Source organism: Phacochoerus africanus, chromosome 6, assembly GCF_016906955.1.
Source record: "Phacochoerus africanus isolate WHEZ1 chromosome 6, ROS_Pafr_v1, whole genome shotgun sequence".
Classification (NCBI taxonomy): domain Eukaryota; kingdom Metazoa; phylum Chordata; class Mammalia; order Artiodactyla; family Suidae; genus Phacochoerus; species Phacochoerus africanus.
In genome coordinates, this window is record NC_062549.1 from 124,937,925 (window position 1) to 124,957,744 (window position 19,820).

At 42.7% G+C, this 19,820-nt stretch overlaps 1 protein-coding gene across 6 annotated transcripts in view; it reads left to right on the forward strand.

The window, feature by feature from the left end:
• EVI5 (ecotropic viral integration site 5) overlaps positions 1-16,084 on the forward strand; it is a 206,609-nt gene extending 190,525 nt beyond the window's left edge. For all 6 annotated transcript variants that reach the window (XM_047785305.1, XM_047785300.1, XM_047785302.1 and 3 more), the window contains one exon: positions 11,595-16,084. In XM_047785305.1, coding sequence (XP_047641261.1) covers positions 11,595-11,906 — 312 coding nt within the window. In that variant the 3' untranslated portion in view covers positions 11,907-16,084. The remainder of the gene's footprint in view (positions 1-11,594) is intronic.
• Positions 16,085-19,820: the final 3,736 nt, after the last annotated feature.

The window sequence follows — 19,820 nt, forward strand, 5'->3', positions numbered from 1 at the left end:
TCAACCTGTACACTTAAAATCTGAGGGTTTAACTATGTTTTATCTAAACATTACCTTGAAACAAACGTACTCTCTAATTTTTCTCAAGCAGTTTTGACCTTACAGCATTGCGGGCATAGAAAACTACCACAGAACATCTGACTTTTTTAACTGATAGTCTTTTTTGGGGGCAACAGTCTTAGGTTTACAGAGCAGTTGAGCAGAAAGTACAGCGATAAGCCCCCTCAACTCCTTCCCTGATTGTCCCTTGTTATTAATATCTTGTGCTAAAATCTGTGTTTCCATTAGGATGCGCTCTTCGTGTTGTGCGCTCTGGGGGTTCTTGCAGATGTACGGCTTGTGTCTCCGCTACGGCCTCCGACAGCACAGCTGCACCTGCTGACCTGTCTCTTGTCATCCTTTCTTCTCTCCCTCTGAGCCTCTGGAAAGCACCGCCCTACTTCCTGTCTCCATCGTTTTGCCTTTTCCAAATAGCATGTAGTGGGAATCATACAATATCTAGCCTTTTCCGACTGACCTCTTTGACCTAGAAATATACCCATAAGATTCTTCCATGTCACTCCCCAACCCCAGCACTCCTAGCAGCCTAACATTAAACTGCTTCACAGCTAAATGTTATCAGACCTCTCTCTGGCCTCTGTACTTGGAATACAGGCTTCACCTCTTTAGTGGGGCCTTTCAAATGTGTGACACCACATGGTACTTCCTAAGCAGAAGGAATAATTGGCACAGATTGAGTCATCTGGAGAGAAGCCGGGACCCTACTCCAACGATCCGGAAAGGGCTCCACTCTTAAGAAAGGGATATTTCATTTGCGTGTGTGCTTTAAAGCTCCTGACTTTCCCTGGAGGTGGCCTTCAGCACCCGTCCAAAGCTGGAGCGTAGCTACCGTAAAGCTCTTCTGTTCTGGTGAGATGGTTCAGGTCCGAAAGGCAGTAGACGGATGGTAAGAGTACCAGTGCCTGATGAGCTAGTCATGGGAAATGTGTTTTAAGTTATTGGTAGTGGCACCTAGTCATTCTTTTTTTCTCTGTTTATTCTTAAAATATGAAATCCCAAATGTAATTTTGTTTTTTGCCCCTGCCGTTGGCATGCAGAAGTTCCTGGGCCAGGGATCCAACGTGAGCCACATTAGTGACCATGCCAAATCCTTAACTGCTAGACCACCAGGGAACTTGTTTGCTTGATAAATTTTTATTTTTTATTAAAGTATAGTTGATTTACAGTGTCGTGCCAGTTCCTCCTATACAGCAAAATGACCCAGCCATACTCACATGACTGGGTATATGATGCACATTCCTTTTCTCTCATGTTGCAAAAATCAGCCTAAAGTTATTAATCTAGGAGTTTCCTGGTGGCCCAGCAGATTAAGGATCTGGCATTGTCGCTGCTGTGGCTTAGGTTCAGTCCCTGACCCAAGAACTTCCTCAGGCTGAAGCCACGGCCAAAAATTTTAAAAATAAATAAATTACTAGGAGTTCCCGTCATGGCTCAGCAGTAATGAACCCTACTAACAACCATGAGGATGCGGGTTCGATCCCTGGCCCCACTCAATGGGTTGAGGATCCAGCATTGCCGTGAGCTGTGGTGGAGGTTGCACACATTGCTATGGCTGTGGTGTAGGCCAGCAGCTACAGCTCCGAATCGACCCCTAGCCTGGGAACCTCCATATGCTGCGGGTGCAGCCCTAAAAAGCAAAAATTTTTTAAATGTAAAATAAATAAATAAATTACTAATCTAAACAAGAAACATCAAGGCATATTAGAGGCATTTAATCAGTGTAGCAATGTCATCACCAATTCTGAATTGACTCATATCTTACCGTGACAGGATGCCTCCTCACACCACACCTAACCCTCCCAACAGGCACGTCACTCAGTCCTGCTCCCACACGACCGTGTTGAGAAGTAGTTTCTCTATCAAGGCTTGTAAGCTAGAACCACACTGCTGAGGGTAGGCATGTTATCCCTTAAAAGATGTGTTCTGTCGGGGGCTCGCCTCACCCCCTTCCGGCAGTCCTGTAATAAAGACTCTGCTTGCTTGCCAAAAAAAAAAAAGGATGTTCTGTCACCTGGTATGAAGCTGATCCTCAGAATAAAATTTGACCTTGAAGGTTGACGTTTGATAGGAAGAGATAAGAAAGCTCTGATTCTGTTTTTTGGGTTTTTGGGGTTTTGTTTTTTTTGTTTGTTTGTTTGTTTTTTTGGTGTTTGGTTTTTGGCTTCACCCGAGGCGCTCTGACTCTGTCCTGTGCACACACAGGTTGTCTAACTTGGATGTGGACTGAGAAGTTAGGTGTCTAAAATTGGGTGGCATTCCTCAGTGATGAATCCCTGAAACGCTCACCCCATGCAACCCAGACTTGAAACTACATGGTGAAGGTGTCTGTAAACCTCAAAGAATAGGTCATATCTTAAAATATTTACTAGCCTCATGGTTCTTTCCATTTTGATTTGGTTTTTTTCCCTAGTTGGTTGTGTGTCCACATTTAGGCCATTGTATTTTTAAAATACGACTGTGGGTCAGTGTGACGATGGCAGTGGTAAATTGATAAGAAGTCCTTAAGTCCAAACTTCTTTCCCCTTACTGATTTTCTCAACATGATCATATTCTAATAAATCCCTAAAATTAATCTATTTAGAGCAGTGTTTCTCAAATGTGATCCAGGGATCACCCTCTTCAGAATCAACATGTGCACTTGTTTAAAATAGAGACGTTTTAGAGTTCCTGCTGTGGCACAGCAGGTTAAGAATCTGGCATTGTCTCTGTGGCAGCACGGGTTCGATCCCCAGCCTGGTATGGTGGATTAAATCTGGCTTTGCTGCAGCTGTGGCCTAAGTTGCCACTGGGGCTCAGATTTGATCCCTAGCCCAGGAACGTCCATATGCCATGGGTGTGGCCCAAAAAATAAATAAAAATCAGATTCCAGATGTTTGAGAGTAGGGCCCATATAAAAATATAAAAATTATGTTTTTAAAGTAATAATCCAAGGTGTTATGTATAATAATTTATTCTTAATTACTGATCTAGAGAAGTAGGAGGTCAGAGGGTGCTCTTACTATCACCAACATTCTCACAGAAGTGCAGACTCCAGAGCCACTGAGTCGAAGAGCCAGTGAAATCATCTCCCAGGTAGTGTGGCTCTTTTTGAGCTAAGGTTCTTTGGAAAATGGCAAACCTAATTAATACTTAAAATGAGTTACTCTTAAATGTTGCAGCAAACAGAAGGTATTTGTTAGAAGGGAAAATAAACAATAAGCCTGTTTTTACTCATGTTTAAAGATAAAATAATTTGAAAAACAGTACTAGGTTATGTATTATATTTTTCTAAAAAGATCTAGTTCAACAGGCCAAAGTTATTTATTTTTTTGTCTTTTCTAGGGCCACACCCACAGCATATGGAGGTTCCCAGGCTAGGGGTCTAATCGGAGCTGTAGCTGCTGGCCTATACCACAGCTCACGGCAACGCCGGATCCTTAACCCACTGAGCGAGGCCAGGGATCAAACCTGCAACCTCATGGTTCCTAGTCAGATTCATTAACCACTGAGCCACGATAGGAACTCCCCAAAGTTATTTAAAAGTGCTTTTTTATTTGTTTCCAAATAGTCCAAGGTCAAAGGTGCAGGATGTTATATTGAAATGAAAGTGGCCCTGGGAGTCCTCTTGTGAAGCATCAAGGATCTGGCTTTATTACTGCAGTGGCTTGAGTTGCTGCTGTGGCATGGGTTCAATCCCTGGCCCAGGAACTTCCACACACCGTGGGCAAGACTGAAAGAAAAATAAAAAGAAAATGGCCCTAATTTGATGGTTGTTGTAGCTAGGTCTCGACAGCATAGGAGCTCACTAAATTATTGTCTGTATTTTAATAAATATCTGTATTGAAGAGTTCTAATCTTTTTATTTATCCAGTTGGCAAAAACTGAAAGGAAAAAAAAAAAATGGTGCGAGGTTGTAGAGAAAACCAAACTTTTCAGGCAGTGTTTGAGGATGTAAAGTCATCGCCTTTCTGGAGGGAGGCTTAAACCTAGAAGTCAAGGTCCTTAAGAATGTTGCAGCTGCACCGCATTCTGCATCTCTAGCTCCGTGTCTTAAATGTTCAGACAACTCTGCAGAGCTATTGCCTTCAAAGGTGTTCACGACAGTACTATTTATACAGTGAAGCAGTGGAGGCCTCAATTTCCCAGCAGGAGGATCAGTTAAGCAGTTCACGATAGATTCCTAAATAGCCATTAAAAGATTATGACATTGAGAGGTGTGTGTGATGTGTCGTTAAGCGAAAAACCAGGTTATAAAACAACATGTATAGTGGCCAGTCTATTTTTGGAAAGCACATAAGGTTACATAAATCATCTTGAGGAGTTCCTGTCTTGGCGCAGTGGTTAACGAATCCAATTAGGAACCATGAGGTTGTGGGTTCGACCCCTGGCCTTGCTCAGTGGGTTAAGGATTCAGCGTTGCCGTGAGCTGTGGCGTAGGTCACAGACGTGGCTCAGATCCCGTGTTGCTGTGGCTCTGGTGTAGGCTGGTGGCTACAGCTCTGATTAGACCCCTAGCCTGGGAACCTCCATATGCCGTGGGTGTGGCCCTAGAAAAGAAAAAAAAATTTTTTTTAATTAAAGTATAGTTGATTTACAGTGCTGCACGAATTTCTGCTGTGCAGCAAAATGACTTAGTCATACATAAGATATAACAAAATTTGAATGGCATTATCTCAAGATTGTAGATTGAGGAATTGCTTTATTTTCTAAATTGCCTTAATTGATATGTTACTTAGGTAGTAATACGTACATGATAAAACTAGACACCACATTGTAGTTTTGATTGTCATTCTCTAATAATAATTCATGATATTGAGCATCTTTTCATGTGCTTTTGGCTATCTGTCTTTGGAGAAGTGTCTGTTTAGTTCTTCTGCCCATCTTTTGATTGGTTTTTTAAAAATATAAAGCTATATGAGATGTTTGTATACTTTGGAGATTAATCCCTTGTTGGTGGCTTCATTTGCAGAGATTTTCTCTCATTCTGTGGAGTGTCTTTTTTTTTTTTTTTTTGCTATGCAAAAGCTTTTAAGTTAATTAGGTCCCATTTGTTTATTTTTGTTTTTATTTTCATTACTCTGAGAGGTGGATCCAAAAAGATATTACTGTGATTTATGTCAAAGAGAGTTCTACCTCCGTTCTCCTCTAAGAGTTTTATAGTATCCAGCCTTCTGTTTACATCTCTAATCCATTTTGAGTTGATCTCTGCGTATGGTGTTTGAGAATGTTCTAATTCTGTTCCTTTGTGTGTAGCTGTCCATTTTCCCAGTACCACTTATTGAAGAGGCTGCCTTTTCTCCATTGTATGTTCTTGCCCTCTTTATGGTAGACTAGTTAGCCATAGGCGCATGGGTTTATTTCTAGGCTTTCTTTCCTGTTCCACTGATCTGTATTTCTGTTTTTGTGCCAATACCATACTGTTTTGATTGCCGTGTGGTATAGTCTAAAGTCAGGGAGCCTGATTCCTCCACTCCATTTTTCTTTCTCAAGATTGTTTTGGCTATTCAGAGTCTTTTGTGTTTCCACACAAATTTAAAATTTTTTGTTGTAGTTCTGTGGAAAATGCCACTGGTGATTTAACAGATTGCACGGAATCTGTAGATGGCCTTGGGTAGTGTGGTCATTTTCACAGCACTGAGTCTTGCAGTCCGAGAGCATAATGAGTCTTTCCATCTGTGTGAGTCATCTTCCATTTCTTCCGTCACTGTCTTACAGTTTTCAGATTACAGGTCTTTTGTCTCTTTAGGTAGGTTTATTCCTAGGTATTTTATTCTCTTTTATGTGACAGTAAATGATTTAACTTCTTTTTCTAATCTTTCATTGTTAGTGTGTAGGAATGCAGGAGACTCCTGTGATCAGTTGGGTATCCTGCAGCTTTACAGAGTCGTCAATGAGCGCTCGTAGTTTTCTCGTAGCATCTTTGGGATTTTCTATGTGTGGTATCATGTCATCTGCAAACAGTGGTAGTTTTACTTCTTCTTTTCCAATTTGATTATTTCTATTTCTTCTTCTTCTCTGATTGCTGTGGCTAAGACTTCCAAAACTATGTTGAATAAAAATCATGAGAATGGACCTCCTTGTCTTGTTCCTGATCTTGGTGGAAATGCACTCCGCTTTTCCCTGTTGGGAACTGTGTTAGCTCTGTGTTTGTCATATATAGCCTTTGTTATGTTCCCTCTATGCCTACTTTCTGGGGATTTTTATCATAAATGGATATATTTTAAAGATTTATTGAGCTATAATTTTCATATCATAAAGGTCTTCATTTTAAATATGTCTTTTAGTATATTTACAGAGTTGTGTGACCATAGCTACAATCTAATTTTGGAACATCTCCATCATCCCACAAAAGAAACTCGTGTCCATTTTCAGCCGTTCTCTTTCTCCTCCCCTCGCCCTGAGTCCTAGGCAGACGTTAATTACTTTCTGTCTCTGTAGGCGTGTCTATCCTAGACTTTTAATATAGAAGGAATCATGCAATATCTTGTGTTTTATATTTGGCTTATATCAGTACTCGATTCTTTTGTATTGCCAAATAGCTTTCAGTTGTATAGAATCAGTATCTTATGATTATTTTACCTGCATGCACTTGTTCAAATGATTGAGACAGTTTTTTCATTTTCTTGTTGTGTCCTCTTAGGTGTCACTGTCCTCCAATATATATTAATCTCTTCTGTTCAAACAATTTAGGTGTACTATTACTTTCACCTTCTTGAAGAACTCTTTCCTATGGCCTGTTCATCTACTTCAGAGAGGTCTGGCTGCCTGGAGGCCTCCTGCACAGCTACCATCTTGAGAGCTTTTTATGTCGTCCTAAGAATTCTCTTTGCCTTACTTTGGTATTGGGCTTCCTTTTTCCTACGCGAAAAAAGAAAGTTTTTAGTGTACTTCATTTTCGTGGAGTATATCGCCTATCTTTCGGAAGGCAAGGGGAGATGGGAGATAAACTATAAAAAGTATTTATCTGGTTCTATTTCTTGTGATTTTCACAAAGTAGCTTTTTTTTTTTTCTAAGTTCTTAAAGCTTTTAACTCATATTTTAACCTCACATGTAATTGATAGTTTATATGGACATAGAAAATTTTTAAGTATAATTTTTTAGGTTGGAGTGAGTTCTTATGGTACAGCAGGTTACAAACCTGACTAGGATCCATGAGGACGCAGGTTTGATCCCTGACCTTGCTCAGTGGGTTAAGGATCTGGTGTTGCCTTGAGCTGTGGTGTACGCTGAAGATGTGGGTCAGATCCTGCGTTGCTGTGGCTGTGGTGTAGGCCAGCAGCCGCAGCTCCTATTTGACCCCTAACCTGAGAATCTCCATACGCCTTGGGTGTGGCCCTAAAAATCAGGGGGAGAAAAAAGGTTAGAAATGTTTTTCTCAGAATTTTGAAGGTACTGCTGTATTGTTTGATACCATTCTGATTCTTAATCTTTTCTGTAAAACATGTTTTTGTTTTGAGCTGGATATTTTGTCTTTTCTTTGTCCCCAGTGTCCTGAAATTCCATTGTCATGTTCCGTGGAATAGGTTTGCTTTTTTATGCATTGTCCTGGACACGTAACAGGCTTTTTCAAGCTCAGAGCTCTGTCTTTCAGGTCAGAGAAATTTATGCCTAAGATCCCTATTTAGAATATCACTTTTTGTTTTTTCTTTGCCTGGCTGCGGTGTCTTCAGAAAGAGTCGATGATTTTTTTTTTTCTAAATTTTCTTCTCCCCAGATAGTCTGTTATCTTCTAGTTGCCTTTTTTCTGGTTTCTCTTAGGTGCTTTCTGCAAATGTTGGGTAATATTTGACTCTGCTCAGACTTTGAGTCTGAAGAATTTTAAAACTCTGGCAGGAAGTTCTGAATGCTTGGGAAGGATCCATTGACTGTGACAGTCATTGCAGGATGGTCTAGCTGAGACCCTTCTTTGGGGAATTGAAAGATTCCCTAGGGAGGTTTCCCCTTACGTACAATCTCAGAAAGGCCCGGTGCCTCAGTTTCCTTGATGAATCTCAGAAGTCCTTCAGGGTACATTCAGTGACTTAAAACCTATGTCCGATGTCACCTGGACAAGTAATGCTTTTTGTTTTCTCTTCCGTGGTATGAGTGTATTACTGACATTTCACAATTAAAGTCTTGTCATTGCTGTTAGTATCATGAAGATATTCCTGGAGTCTTTCACCTAAAATTAGAAGAACTGCGGGCCTCAAAAGGGCCCAGTTAAGTATGTATGTGTACTTGTCAAGACAAGAGTCTGTAGTTTCTATCTGATTCTTGATCCCGTGATTGACCCAAAAAGACAAAAACATTACCTAGAGAGTGGTCCTCACCTTAGGATTTACAGCCGAATTGCCCACCTTTTTTGAACACACACATTCCTAGACCCTATCCTTACACCAGGAGAAAGTTTCAGGAAAAGGCATTGAGTTCGCCTGCTCCTTGCTTCAACCACCAGAGAGTAGAAGTGGCCCAGAACAGCCTGCTTGTGCTGTGAAGGCGGAGTCCGTCTGCATGTTCCTCAGAGACGCAGGTGCACGTGCATAGTTCCGAAGCACCTTTGTCCTGAATAATTGATGGTTCCATTGCAGGTAAATCAGCCCCTTTCAGAGTGAACCCTGTTCAGTGTGAACAGAGAATCTTCCACAGTGACTCTCAGCTGAGTATGTCAAAATCTGAGATGCTTATAAGAAACGTCGATTCTGGGGTTTCACTCTCCACACTTTGGTTCCTTAAACCTGGGAAGTGACTCTGCGTTTTAATGGGCATTCTTGCTTATCCTGATGCTGGTGATCAGTGGGCCGTATTTTGATATGTGCTACTCTGCTTTGCCACTAATAATGTCCCTGAAAGGTTTTTTTGGGGGGAGGGGGGCATGGAAAAGGTTCCTTGTCTGCTTTTTGTTGTTGTTTAAATAAAACTAGTTCCTAAGAAGCAACCTAGTACTAAGGGCAAGCAATACAGCTCTTAGAGGCAGGCAGTCGAGACTGTGCCCTTTAGAGGGCCTGGCTCTGGTCTTCTCCCAGCCAGACTCCTCTTCACAGGATGAGTCCCAGAGGACATCCGCACCCAAAGTCTAATCCCTTAAGACCGCACTGGGCGCCAAGTGCCCTGGAATTCCTTGCCCAGATGTCCGCAGTCAGAGCCTGCACAGGCCTCGTCCCTATCAGAACTGCATGCGCACGCCTAGATCTCAGGGGTCCCCAGCGGCGGCGTCAGTCTTACCACGCAGTCCCAACCTTCACATATTTCGTCTATTCATCAAAAAAAAAATTGTCTACAGCCTTTGCTGTTCTGTATTAGCAGTTCTCAAATAAACAAGCGTGAATTGCATCTCCTTTGACCTTGAAGAGATGACCTTTCAACCTGTAGTTCGTTTCATATAATATTTGAGGTCAATTATTACATCTGATATGAGGCTACAGTGTTTTAATGTCCGTAAATGCTGTTAGAGCAAAGGGAAGCTACAGCTTTCCAAACAATTGGGAAGTTGTGGCTCCTCTGCCATCCTCCTCCTTTATAGCCAGGAAGAAGGAAGACACGTGTTCTGTATTATTTCTTCAAAAGGGTCTGGGGAAAAGAGAAAGGAAGAGATTAACTGACTTCATTGTACCCTTGGAGCTGTGAATCCTGTGTTGCAATGTGGTGATAGGATGTTGCATCAGAAGGTGGCCGTTGTAGTAACGCAGGGGAGGTCTCTGCAGGGCTCTGTACCCTTCCCTGAAGATTCAACGCCACCCTGATACACCGTCTGCTCTGCCAGGGAGGAAGGTGTTACTTAAATGACACTGCGCCTCGCGATGGTGGGCTCTAAGCCTCAGGCGCAGGGATCTCCTTGGGGTTGAAGGTTCACCTGTGGCAGACGTCATTGTCTTGAGTCCCAGCAGCCCTCTTGTTTCCCATTGTCCCCTACCAATGGGAAAGGACTAGCATTTCTGCACTTCTTCCTGGAATTCTGTCGGGAAAGCTAGGAGGTGTTATGGCAAAGCTGTAATGTCTTTGCTCTCAGAACCGTTAGTTTTGAAAGTGTATGTAACATTTCCTGAATATTTCACATTGCCTTTATCTCAAGATTTGAAAGATTGCTAATGATCAGGAATTTGCCCCTGAGAAACAAAATTGCCCGTTGCTGGTAATGCTAAGGGAAAGAGATACGGGGTGTAATTTAGCAAATTCTTGATAGTCAAGGCAGACTTGGGTAATTAATTGTTTTTATTGTTTCGGGTATTTTAACTCTTCTGCTTTATTGTAGGAGGAAATTTATAGTGTGTGAGAGAAATTAAACTAGTGTTAATATCAGAATTAAACTACATATATCTATAGTTTTTTGACCACACCCCTGGCATGCTGAAGTTCAGGCAGGGGATCGAACCTATATTGCAGCAGTGACAAGGCTGGATCCCTAACCTGCTCAGCCACCAGGAACTCCTAAATTTTATATTTAAACATAAACTCTTGAGAAGGGGACTGATATCTAAGTTACATGGTAGTGGACGTGGTAGTTTCCATGGTAGTGGGTTTGGGAACTCGAGAGAACTTTGGCAAAGAAGTGGCAGATGATGAAAAGAAATCACCCTTGATCCTGATAAAACTAGTTTGGGGGAGTGTGATTTTGATGTGTGACAACAGTGGGTTTTTCAATACTGAACTCTACAATTTTCAGACTTGCCCACCCAAAAATAGGTAGCGTTTGATTCCCACAGCCCTTCCCACCAGAGTCTGGCCCTGTAAAACTCCAGGGATAGAGAATCAGAGCCTGATTCCCAAAGATGGAAAGAGAGGGAAAGGAGCCGGCCGTGGGTGCCGTTGCTGTCCCCTGTCCCCTGCCCTGGGGAGAGAAGTCACCCCTGCCTGGGAAAAACGGGGGAGAAGGCAGACGCGTTACCCCCTGCTGGCGCGTCCCTACACAGAAGGACCCGCCGAGAGTGGAAGGAGCGCTCCTGCCCTCACTGAGTGGCAGTGCTGTGATAGTCCTCAGGATGGCAGCACCCGTGGAGACTCTGGCAGATGCAACGATTCGTAGACCAGTCTCGTCATTCACAAAATGACGGAGACGCGCCAAGACAGCGCGTGTGATGGTTCAGGCTCCTGACCGAAGCCCACGTCAGCCAAGACAGAGGCCGAAATGTCTGCACGTGCACTGCTAGGAGGGCTGGGATTACCTCGGGGTCATCCAGGGACAGAGAGACGGCCCAGGAGGGGGTTGGTGTTGAAATGAAGTGATAGGTACGGGGCTTCATAATGTTACCTCTAGTATAACAAAGGTTTGGTTCGAATCCAAACTTTGCTCTTGGCTGTGTGTCCTCAGCAAGCCATACTACCTTAGTTTGTTTCTTCATCTTTAAAATGAAGGTAATAAAATCAACCGCATAGGACTGTTGTGATGATTCAGTTAAAATAACAAGTTATGTGCCCACTGTATAACACATGGGAGTTACTGAGACATTGGTAGTTCATATTATATCTCTAACTGGGAGAAGGTCAAGGTACCGTCTTCCTTAAACGTGGAATGTTTGTTTTCTTGGAGTGTGTATATTTCCGCCAATTGAGTATATCAACTTGGATTTTGTTTTGACAGCTCAGGTGCCTAAAAGGCCAGAGGGGCTTCTCCAGCCAACCCCCTTTTGACGGAATCCACATCATCAACCATTTAATGGGAGATGACGAATCATTCCACTCCTCTGATGAAGAGTTCATAGATAATTCCTTACAGGAAAGTGGCGTGGGTTTTCCTTTGCACAGAAAATCTGGCCTGATGTCTTTGGACCCCGCCGTGGCCGATGGCAGTGAAAGCGAAGCCGAAGACTGTGCTCTGAAGACCAGAGGGAGCAGCCAAGCGGCTCAGAAGGAGCGGCCGCCGAAAAGAGAGTCGTACTCAACCACTGTCTGACCATCACTGTGACCTGGACTGTGGAGTTTTTTAAGGGATCAGTTATCACATGACTAAGGGTTTTTGGAACATATCTGTTTCATATGTGTATGTATGTGTGTGTGTGTGTGTGTGTGTGTGTATATATATATATATATATATTTTACAATCTTATCTGCCTTTTTATCTTTGCCAAATCTTCACCACTGACTTACCATTGCCATAAAGTAGACTAGAATATGGTGAATGGGAAAAATAAGGTTCTAACAGTATTACCGAATATTAATGTTTCTTGCTTAGAAATGCAATTATATCTATATGTGGAAACCATTTTGAAGTTCAGAACTATGGGAAATTGTTATTTTCTTGAGACAAAACTGTTCTTGTGCAATATTTTATGCTCCGTGAACAAATTGTATATTTATGTTTATCAGTTTGTTTTCAGGGCAGCTGTCTACACACAATTGACCAAGACCTATATCTGGTTTATCTTGGGGTGTTTTTTGTGTGTTTGTGGAATATTTTTTTTTCCCAATTAAAATTACCACTTTATGAGTGGCCCATTGAAAATTCCCAAACACAAAGCCTTTTTTTCATATAATTTCATAAACAAATTAATGGTTATCTGTTTTGAGAATTTTAAGTTTTATCTTAATTTCAAAATTTTTATGTGCATATGATGCTTATAGGTGTGGCCTACCAGTCAGAGTAGTAAGTGAACTACAAATATCTCGGGTTTTTTGTACATATTTATAAATCTGCATCAGTCACCCCACATGGAACATTTTATATGGAGAATGTACATTTGCAAAATGACTGCCTTCAGCATTCTAACAGGACTTCTGTAAATAATAGAGTCGAAGAAAAAGGAAAATAAAAACAAACACTAATATTTTTAATAACTTTAGTATTTTGCTTAGCATTCAACACGAGCAGATTCGTAACTCATGCTTGTTCAAAAACACTATTGGTGAAATCTTTTACTTCATGTGTATGTAGCTAATAAATTTCTCATGATTAGAGAGGTTATAGCACACATTACTTAGTGCTAATAGTCTACTTAATATAATTTAAGCCAAGGACTGAGGTCCATGATACACAGCAGTTGTATGTGCAAATAATCTATGAACTTTCTCTTCAGATTCTCTAGTTACTAATCTATAGATAAAGCAAAGCCATAAGAATCCTTTCCTACCAGTTCCTTATCATCTAGACTTTTTTTTTCCCTAGAAAACTGAATGCCTATTGTTGATAAATTGGAGGAACTAGCCAAACTATACTTACACTATGGAAAGACTGCAAAAATGTGTTGACTGGATGCTTTCTATTCTCGTTTTCATCAGCAGCCTATGGAAAGAAATAAATAACCTTCAAGAATAAGAGCAAGGTGGAAGTCAGTAAATACAAAGGTACAATTCTGTACAATGTGTTGCATGCAGAAAAGACTACATGACAAAATGGAGTAGAAGAGACAGTAGTTTTCTGTCTAAAACCAGGAGTTGGCGTTCCTGTTGTTGCTTAGCAGATTAAACCTGATTCGTACCCATGAGGATGTGGGTTTGATCCCTGGCCTCGCTCAGTGGGTTAAGGATCTGGCGTTGCTGTGGCTATGGCGTAGGCTGGCAGGTACAGCTCCGATTTGACCCCTATCTGGGACTTCCATATGCCACAGGTGCAGCCCTGAAAAGCAAAAAATAAAATAAATAAGACCAGGAGTTAAGCCTTATAGTACATTGTAGGCAAGGCTTTCCCAGCAAGGCCTTGGTAGCTTTTTGCTTGAGAAACAAGATTGAAAACATGCCTACCCTGTCCATCATCCCAGGCTAAATTCTAGTGGTTGGGTAATTTACCTGTGGTCACAAGTTCGTATATAGCAGAGCCAAGATTTTAATCCAGATCAACAGAACATTTGAAAAAGGCTCAGCTAATGAATTTCTCACTTCCCTGCTTTTCTGATAGTGGAATAGCAAATCAAAATAAATGTGATTTAAATGTTTCTTGAAGATATTGTGTAGCTGTGTATTTATAGACATGTGAGTATCAACACTCATAAGTGTTATGCAGCTTGTAAGTATAGATACTGCTCCTACAACTGACTGGGGCCTCTGGGCTTCTCTTGGCACCCACTGCTGTCACCCTATGGCTGTCGATGCCCGAGAGAAAGGAGAGGGTTCAGAACCACGTCATTACGCTTGACCCTTCACCTCCAGAAATCAGAATGAGCCCATAAGCCTGGTCCAGCCAACAACCACTTTGTGTATGATTCACAAGCTAAGGGTGGTTTTTACATTTGTAATTCATTGAGGAAAAAAATCAAAAGAATGACATTTTGTGTCACATGAAAATCTTATGACTTTGAAATTTCAGTGTTGATAAAGTTTTATTGGAAGCTACCTGTGCTTACTCATTGGCGGTGTTGCCGTAGCTGCTTTGGACTATGATAGCAAGTGGTGTAGCTTAAACTACAACTGTCTGTCCCTTTAAGGAAAGAGTTTGCTGACCTTAACTTTTTATTTTATTTTTTTTCCTTTTTCAAGGCACACCCAAGGGTATGGAAGTTCCTGGGCCAGGGATTGAAACCAAGCTGCATCTGCTGTCTATGCCACCGCTGCAGCAACCGCAGATCCTTAACCCCCGTGCCAGGCTGGGGCACGAACCAGCAACGCCACAGGGATGTTGTGGTCATTAAGCCACTGAGCCACAGTGGGAACTCCTCCTGACATTAATTGAAATACTTTAAAATGTAGATTACCTCTTCATCTTGTCTCAAGTAGGAAATTGAACCATTTGGTTTTGCTGTTGAGTTAATGGTTTGGAGACGTAAAATTCCCTGGTGGATCTTATGCTTAGAACTATTCAAATGGAGAGTGTGCCAGGTATTTTAGATTACGAAGTCTTTGAAGCCATAGATAAATCTAGAAGCATATCTGTGCCTTTGGAAAGGGAGGAAGAAAGGAAAGAATTCCAGAACCCCAGCACTGTTCTTTAAAGCATGCGTCATCCACCTTTAGGGTGCGCCTCATTGAGTCAGTGTTATTTAAGAGTTTGACTTTAAAAGTCAGAACACCTTTCTAGAACCATGTTTCAGTTCTAAACTTTGAAAGGTATTTTTAGAGAATTTCCTGTGCACTGTTTCTGGTTAGGAATTAGTTGTTAAAAGAATCGTGGTAAGTAAGCCTTAACCTGTTGAGACTCTAATTTGGATAACGAACAACCTGAAACAACAATCGTCTCCTTCCAGATCTTGGATTTAGCTCCTCTGTCGAAGCGTTTAAAATCTTCCCAGCCTCTAGGAGGTAGTAGGAGGACGCCCTCCTTTGAGATAGCTGCTTCCTGGTGTCATTGCCAGTAGAGACTACAGCCCGTCCGAGTAAGATGGAAGTTGTATTGAGGTGATGAAACAGACCTCATAGATCAAGAAAATATTTCGACAGCCTTTTAAAAAAATTCATGGTAACAAAGAGAAGTAACTTTATACAACTTCTACCCTTTCTTATTGATCGATACTGGGCACTCCGTGTTTGATGACTGACTGAGATGCAAGTCCCACCTAACAGGCTGGCCATTCTAGGAGGAAAAAACCTTTTTCTCAGCTCTGGACAACGCGGCTTGTTTCTCTCCAGATAGTGCCTTTGATTGAAAACAAGGTCTAGAGCTTCTTCAGTGTTTTTTTTCCTGACGTGATAGGAAATGTGTGGGTCCTCATTCTTCTTCCGCTTTTACATCCTACCCTATAATTTTCAGATATGAAGTAAAATAAGGGTATGAATTGTGTTTTGATCGCTTGATGATTGTGTGCGTACCAGATGTGGACAGCTAACCGTTCATGAAACCAGTGATTTACTTAGTTAAAGCAACGAGCTTTAGCCTGAAAGTTACTGCTGCTCTGTCATTAACAAAACAGTAAGTTTTTTAATTAATTACTTCTAATTTAATTCATTCTACTGAAACTAAAGTTTCTGGTTAAAAATGGAGTGAATGCTATTTATAATCCAAGTTTTTGCATCACGTCCATTGATCTATTGATTCCTTCTTCTCACTCCAAAGAACTGAGAGAATAATGCATTGGATATACTACAGAGATGCAACATTATAATGTATTTCGTTTTACTCTTGGAATTTCTTATTGTAACATTGTATGATAGCCTGAAATGTTTTACTTGTGCCTTTGCTTTAAACAATTAAAGTTTTCCATTTTATAAGTAGTTCTCTTTTCTTAAACTATTCAACTTAAAAGGGAATAGATGTTTAAAAAAAACCAAAAACCTGTGGCCCAACAGCAGATCCTCATGAGTGAGGCTCGTGCTCCAGCCGCATAGGGCCCATACCCGCCTGATCCAGCCTGTGTGATTAGTGCCAAACAGAGAGCCTGGTAGGAATTTTTCGACTTAATAGATTAATAATTCAGCCAAATATCTAGATTTGTTATTTCCTTCAGAAGCATGCTAATTTTTTTGATAATAGTTAATGGCAATATTTTCTTCTCACATTGTGTTTTAGGTTATTAAATTAGCAACTAATTCAATACACATATTTAAATATATAATTTGAATATACATACAGAGGTAAAAGAAAGTTATGCCTTCTACATCTTTATCACAATGTCAATATGTAGTTCAGAAGCAGGAGTTCATTTTATACTCTGCTTTATTCCCAGCAGAATTTACAGGCGCTTCATAAGGGTGCATGAAACACGACAGGATGCTGATCATCTGGGGTTTCCTACCTTGACTCTGTTGACATTTGGGGTCAAGTTGTTGCAGGTGGCTGTCCTGTACATTGTGGGTTGCTTATCGGCACCCCGGAGCTCTACCCACTAAAGACCAGGAGCACCCCCTCCTTCACTTGTGACGACCCAGAATGTCTCCAGTTGCTAAAAGTAGGGAGGACCGAGAATGAAAATCACCCCTGGTTGAGACTCTCTGGTGTATATTTAGAAGTGGGTCCCAAAAAAAGGCCCCCAGGACCAAGGCTAAAAATACCTACACCTATCGAAGACGGACAAGTTTGACCGTTTCTATTAGCTGCTTCTACAAGTAAAACCTGAACTACATGCAGTGAGGTGCCTCTTCACACCTCCTGGGCTAGCTGTCCAGACACACACACACTGACGAGTGCTGGTCAGGAAATGGGAAAACTGCAACCCTCGTCCTTGCTGCCCGCGATGTAAGTGGTGCAGCCGCTGTGGAAGAGTTTTGCCAGTTGCTCACAAAAGCTAAACATAGACTTGCCATATGATCTGGCAATTCTCCTTCCAGATATATATTCAAAACAGAGGAAGAGGGAGTTCCCTTTGTGGCTCAGCGGCAATAAACCTGACTAGTATCTGCGAGGATGCAGGTTTGATCCCTGGCCTCGCTCAGTGGGTTAAGGATCCAGCGTTGCCGGGGCTATGGTGTAGGTTGCAGACGCGGCTCGGATCCTGCATTGCTGTGGCTGTGGTGTAGGTCAGTGGCTACAGCTCCGATTGGACCCCTAGTCTGGGAACCTCCGTATACCTCGGAAGTTTAAAAAAAAAAAAAAAAAAGAGGAAGGACAAGCTAGTGGAGTAGAAGACTTGAGCTCACCTGCTCCCACGAGAACAGCAAAATCACAGCTAACTGCTGAATAACCACCAATACGAAAGACTGGAATCTACCAAGACGGTATATATCCAGAGATAAGAAATCACAAAGAAGCGATGGAAAAATACCCCCAAGACCACGACCCTCATACAATTGATTTCACTTTTCCAATGTGACCTTAGCACTCGCTCCTCTTGTCCCAAACCTAGTGATTGCTAAGCCAGCCCTCCCTGAAAGGCCCAACAATACATCTGGCAGAAGGAAAAAAACCAGGAAGCACCATGACCTTGGGGAGGTGAGGCACTAGCTGGAAAAAGATACGCAGGACTTGACCAAAACCAAGAACTGCTCCTCAAAAGACACAGAAACAGAGGAGGGGGCAGCAGAGGCCAGCCCGGCAGCGGACCAGGACAAGATCCCGACGCACGTGTGCGCGCACGCCGGGCACCGACATCTCGCGCAGAAAGAGAGGAAGAAGCCGGACTCCAGATGCACACAAGCCCACAGGTGTGAGTGTCACCAGCAGCCAAAACCTAGGAAAGGCTGGAAAGGTCAGCATCATCATGGCCTGTGGGGCGGCTGACAGGAGCCGGAAAGGACCTGCTTGTTCTGCGGGTTGTTGTGCAGATGAACGAGTGTAAAAACATCAAACTACATGCTTATAGTGGATGTTGAGTTTAAAATCAAATTAAAAACACCCCCCTCTCCCAAGAGCAATGTGGGAGCCTGTGAAGGACCCGGGAACGGAGGACAGTCTTCGGGAAAGCGGTTGGGTCTGAACAGCTGGGGTTTGGTTATTAGTAATAGTAACAGCATCAACTTAGTTGTGACAAATACTTTCTGGTGATACAATGTGTTAATAATGGAGGAAGCAGGCAGGGCATGTAAGGAACTCTGCACTATCTTTGTGAGTTTTCTGGAAATCTAAAACCTAAGATAAAAAGTGCAACAACAAACAAAACGGGGACTCAAGCAAATGTTTGTACAACAGTAATAGCAGTATTCACGGTAGCCAAAAGGTGGCAACAACAAATGACATCTGCGGGTGAATGGGTGAAAGAAGTGTGGTATTTGCATGCAAGAGGGTGTTGTTATTCAACTACCAGAGGGAATGAAAGGCTGATGCCGGCTGCAATACGGATGCGCCTTGAAAAATCCCAAGTGAAATGAGCCAGATACATCGTGTGGCTCCACCCATTTGAAGTTCCTAGCATGGCAGCTGTATGGGCAGATCTACAGGCGTTTCTGGGCAGAGAACACGTCTAACACAGACGTTCACGGTGAGTGTGGGCCAAGAGGAGTCACTGCTCAGTGGACACAGCTTCTGTTGGGGGTGATGAAAACCCCCTGCAAAGGGATAGTGGTGAGAGTTGGGCAACACTGAATATGTTTAATGCCACCACATTGTACACTTACAAATGGCTGAAGTAGCTTTTGTTTCCAAATAGCCGTATTGGAGTTCTCATTGTGGCACAGCGAAAAGGAATCCGACTAGGAACCATGAGGTTGCGGGTTCGATCCCTGGCCTCACTCAGTGGGTTAAGGACCCAGCATTGCCGTGAGCTGTGGTGTAGGTCACAGACGCGGCTCGGATCCCGAGTCGCTGTGGCTCTAGCGTAGGCGTAGGCCGGCAGCTCCAGCTCCAATTAGACCCCTATCCTGGGAACCTCCATGTGCTATGGGTGTGGCCCTAAAAAAAAAGACAAAAAAAAGTTGATGAAATCACTGTACCTCAGTTTGTTCACTATTAAAATGGGATAAACAACATCTATGAAACTGAAATGTCAGTGGAAAACCCAGACTCTCAAAGCAGCCAGCCTCACTCCAGGGCTCCCTGATAGCCGGGTACCACTTGGCAGCCAACATCCACCAGGCGCTGGTGAGGAGGCGAAGATGAACCAGACCGATCCTGTCCTCACATGTGGGATAGGAGATATGAAGGGACAGAATGGCGCCACCGGGGTTCCGAGAGTCCATCCAGCTTGTGTCCGTTCCTTGCTCTCTGCCCATCCCAAAGCCCCACCCAGGGCAGGGCCCAGGTCCCTGGGCCAAGTGTTCTGCAGTGACATCCCACCCGAGGACTTGCTCTTACATCCGCACTGATGTCCTGTCTCTCGTGCACTCTAGATTTTACCAAGGGCGTCTAGAAATGAAGCAGCATAAACCAGTGTGTGGGATTTCAGGCCCAGAGAACCTTTTTATATCCTCCTGAGTTGACTCTTTACCAAGTAGCTCCTACTGTGTCCACACCCACGTTGTCACCCAGGGCTGGCCACTTTTCAGAGACTGCAAGGGGTCTTCCTTCTTGGGAGGCCGTCCCCAGGAACGGGAGCGAGCAGGGCCAGGTGGAAAGAAGCTGGTTGACTCTCAA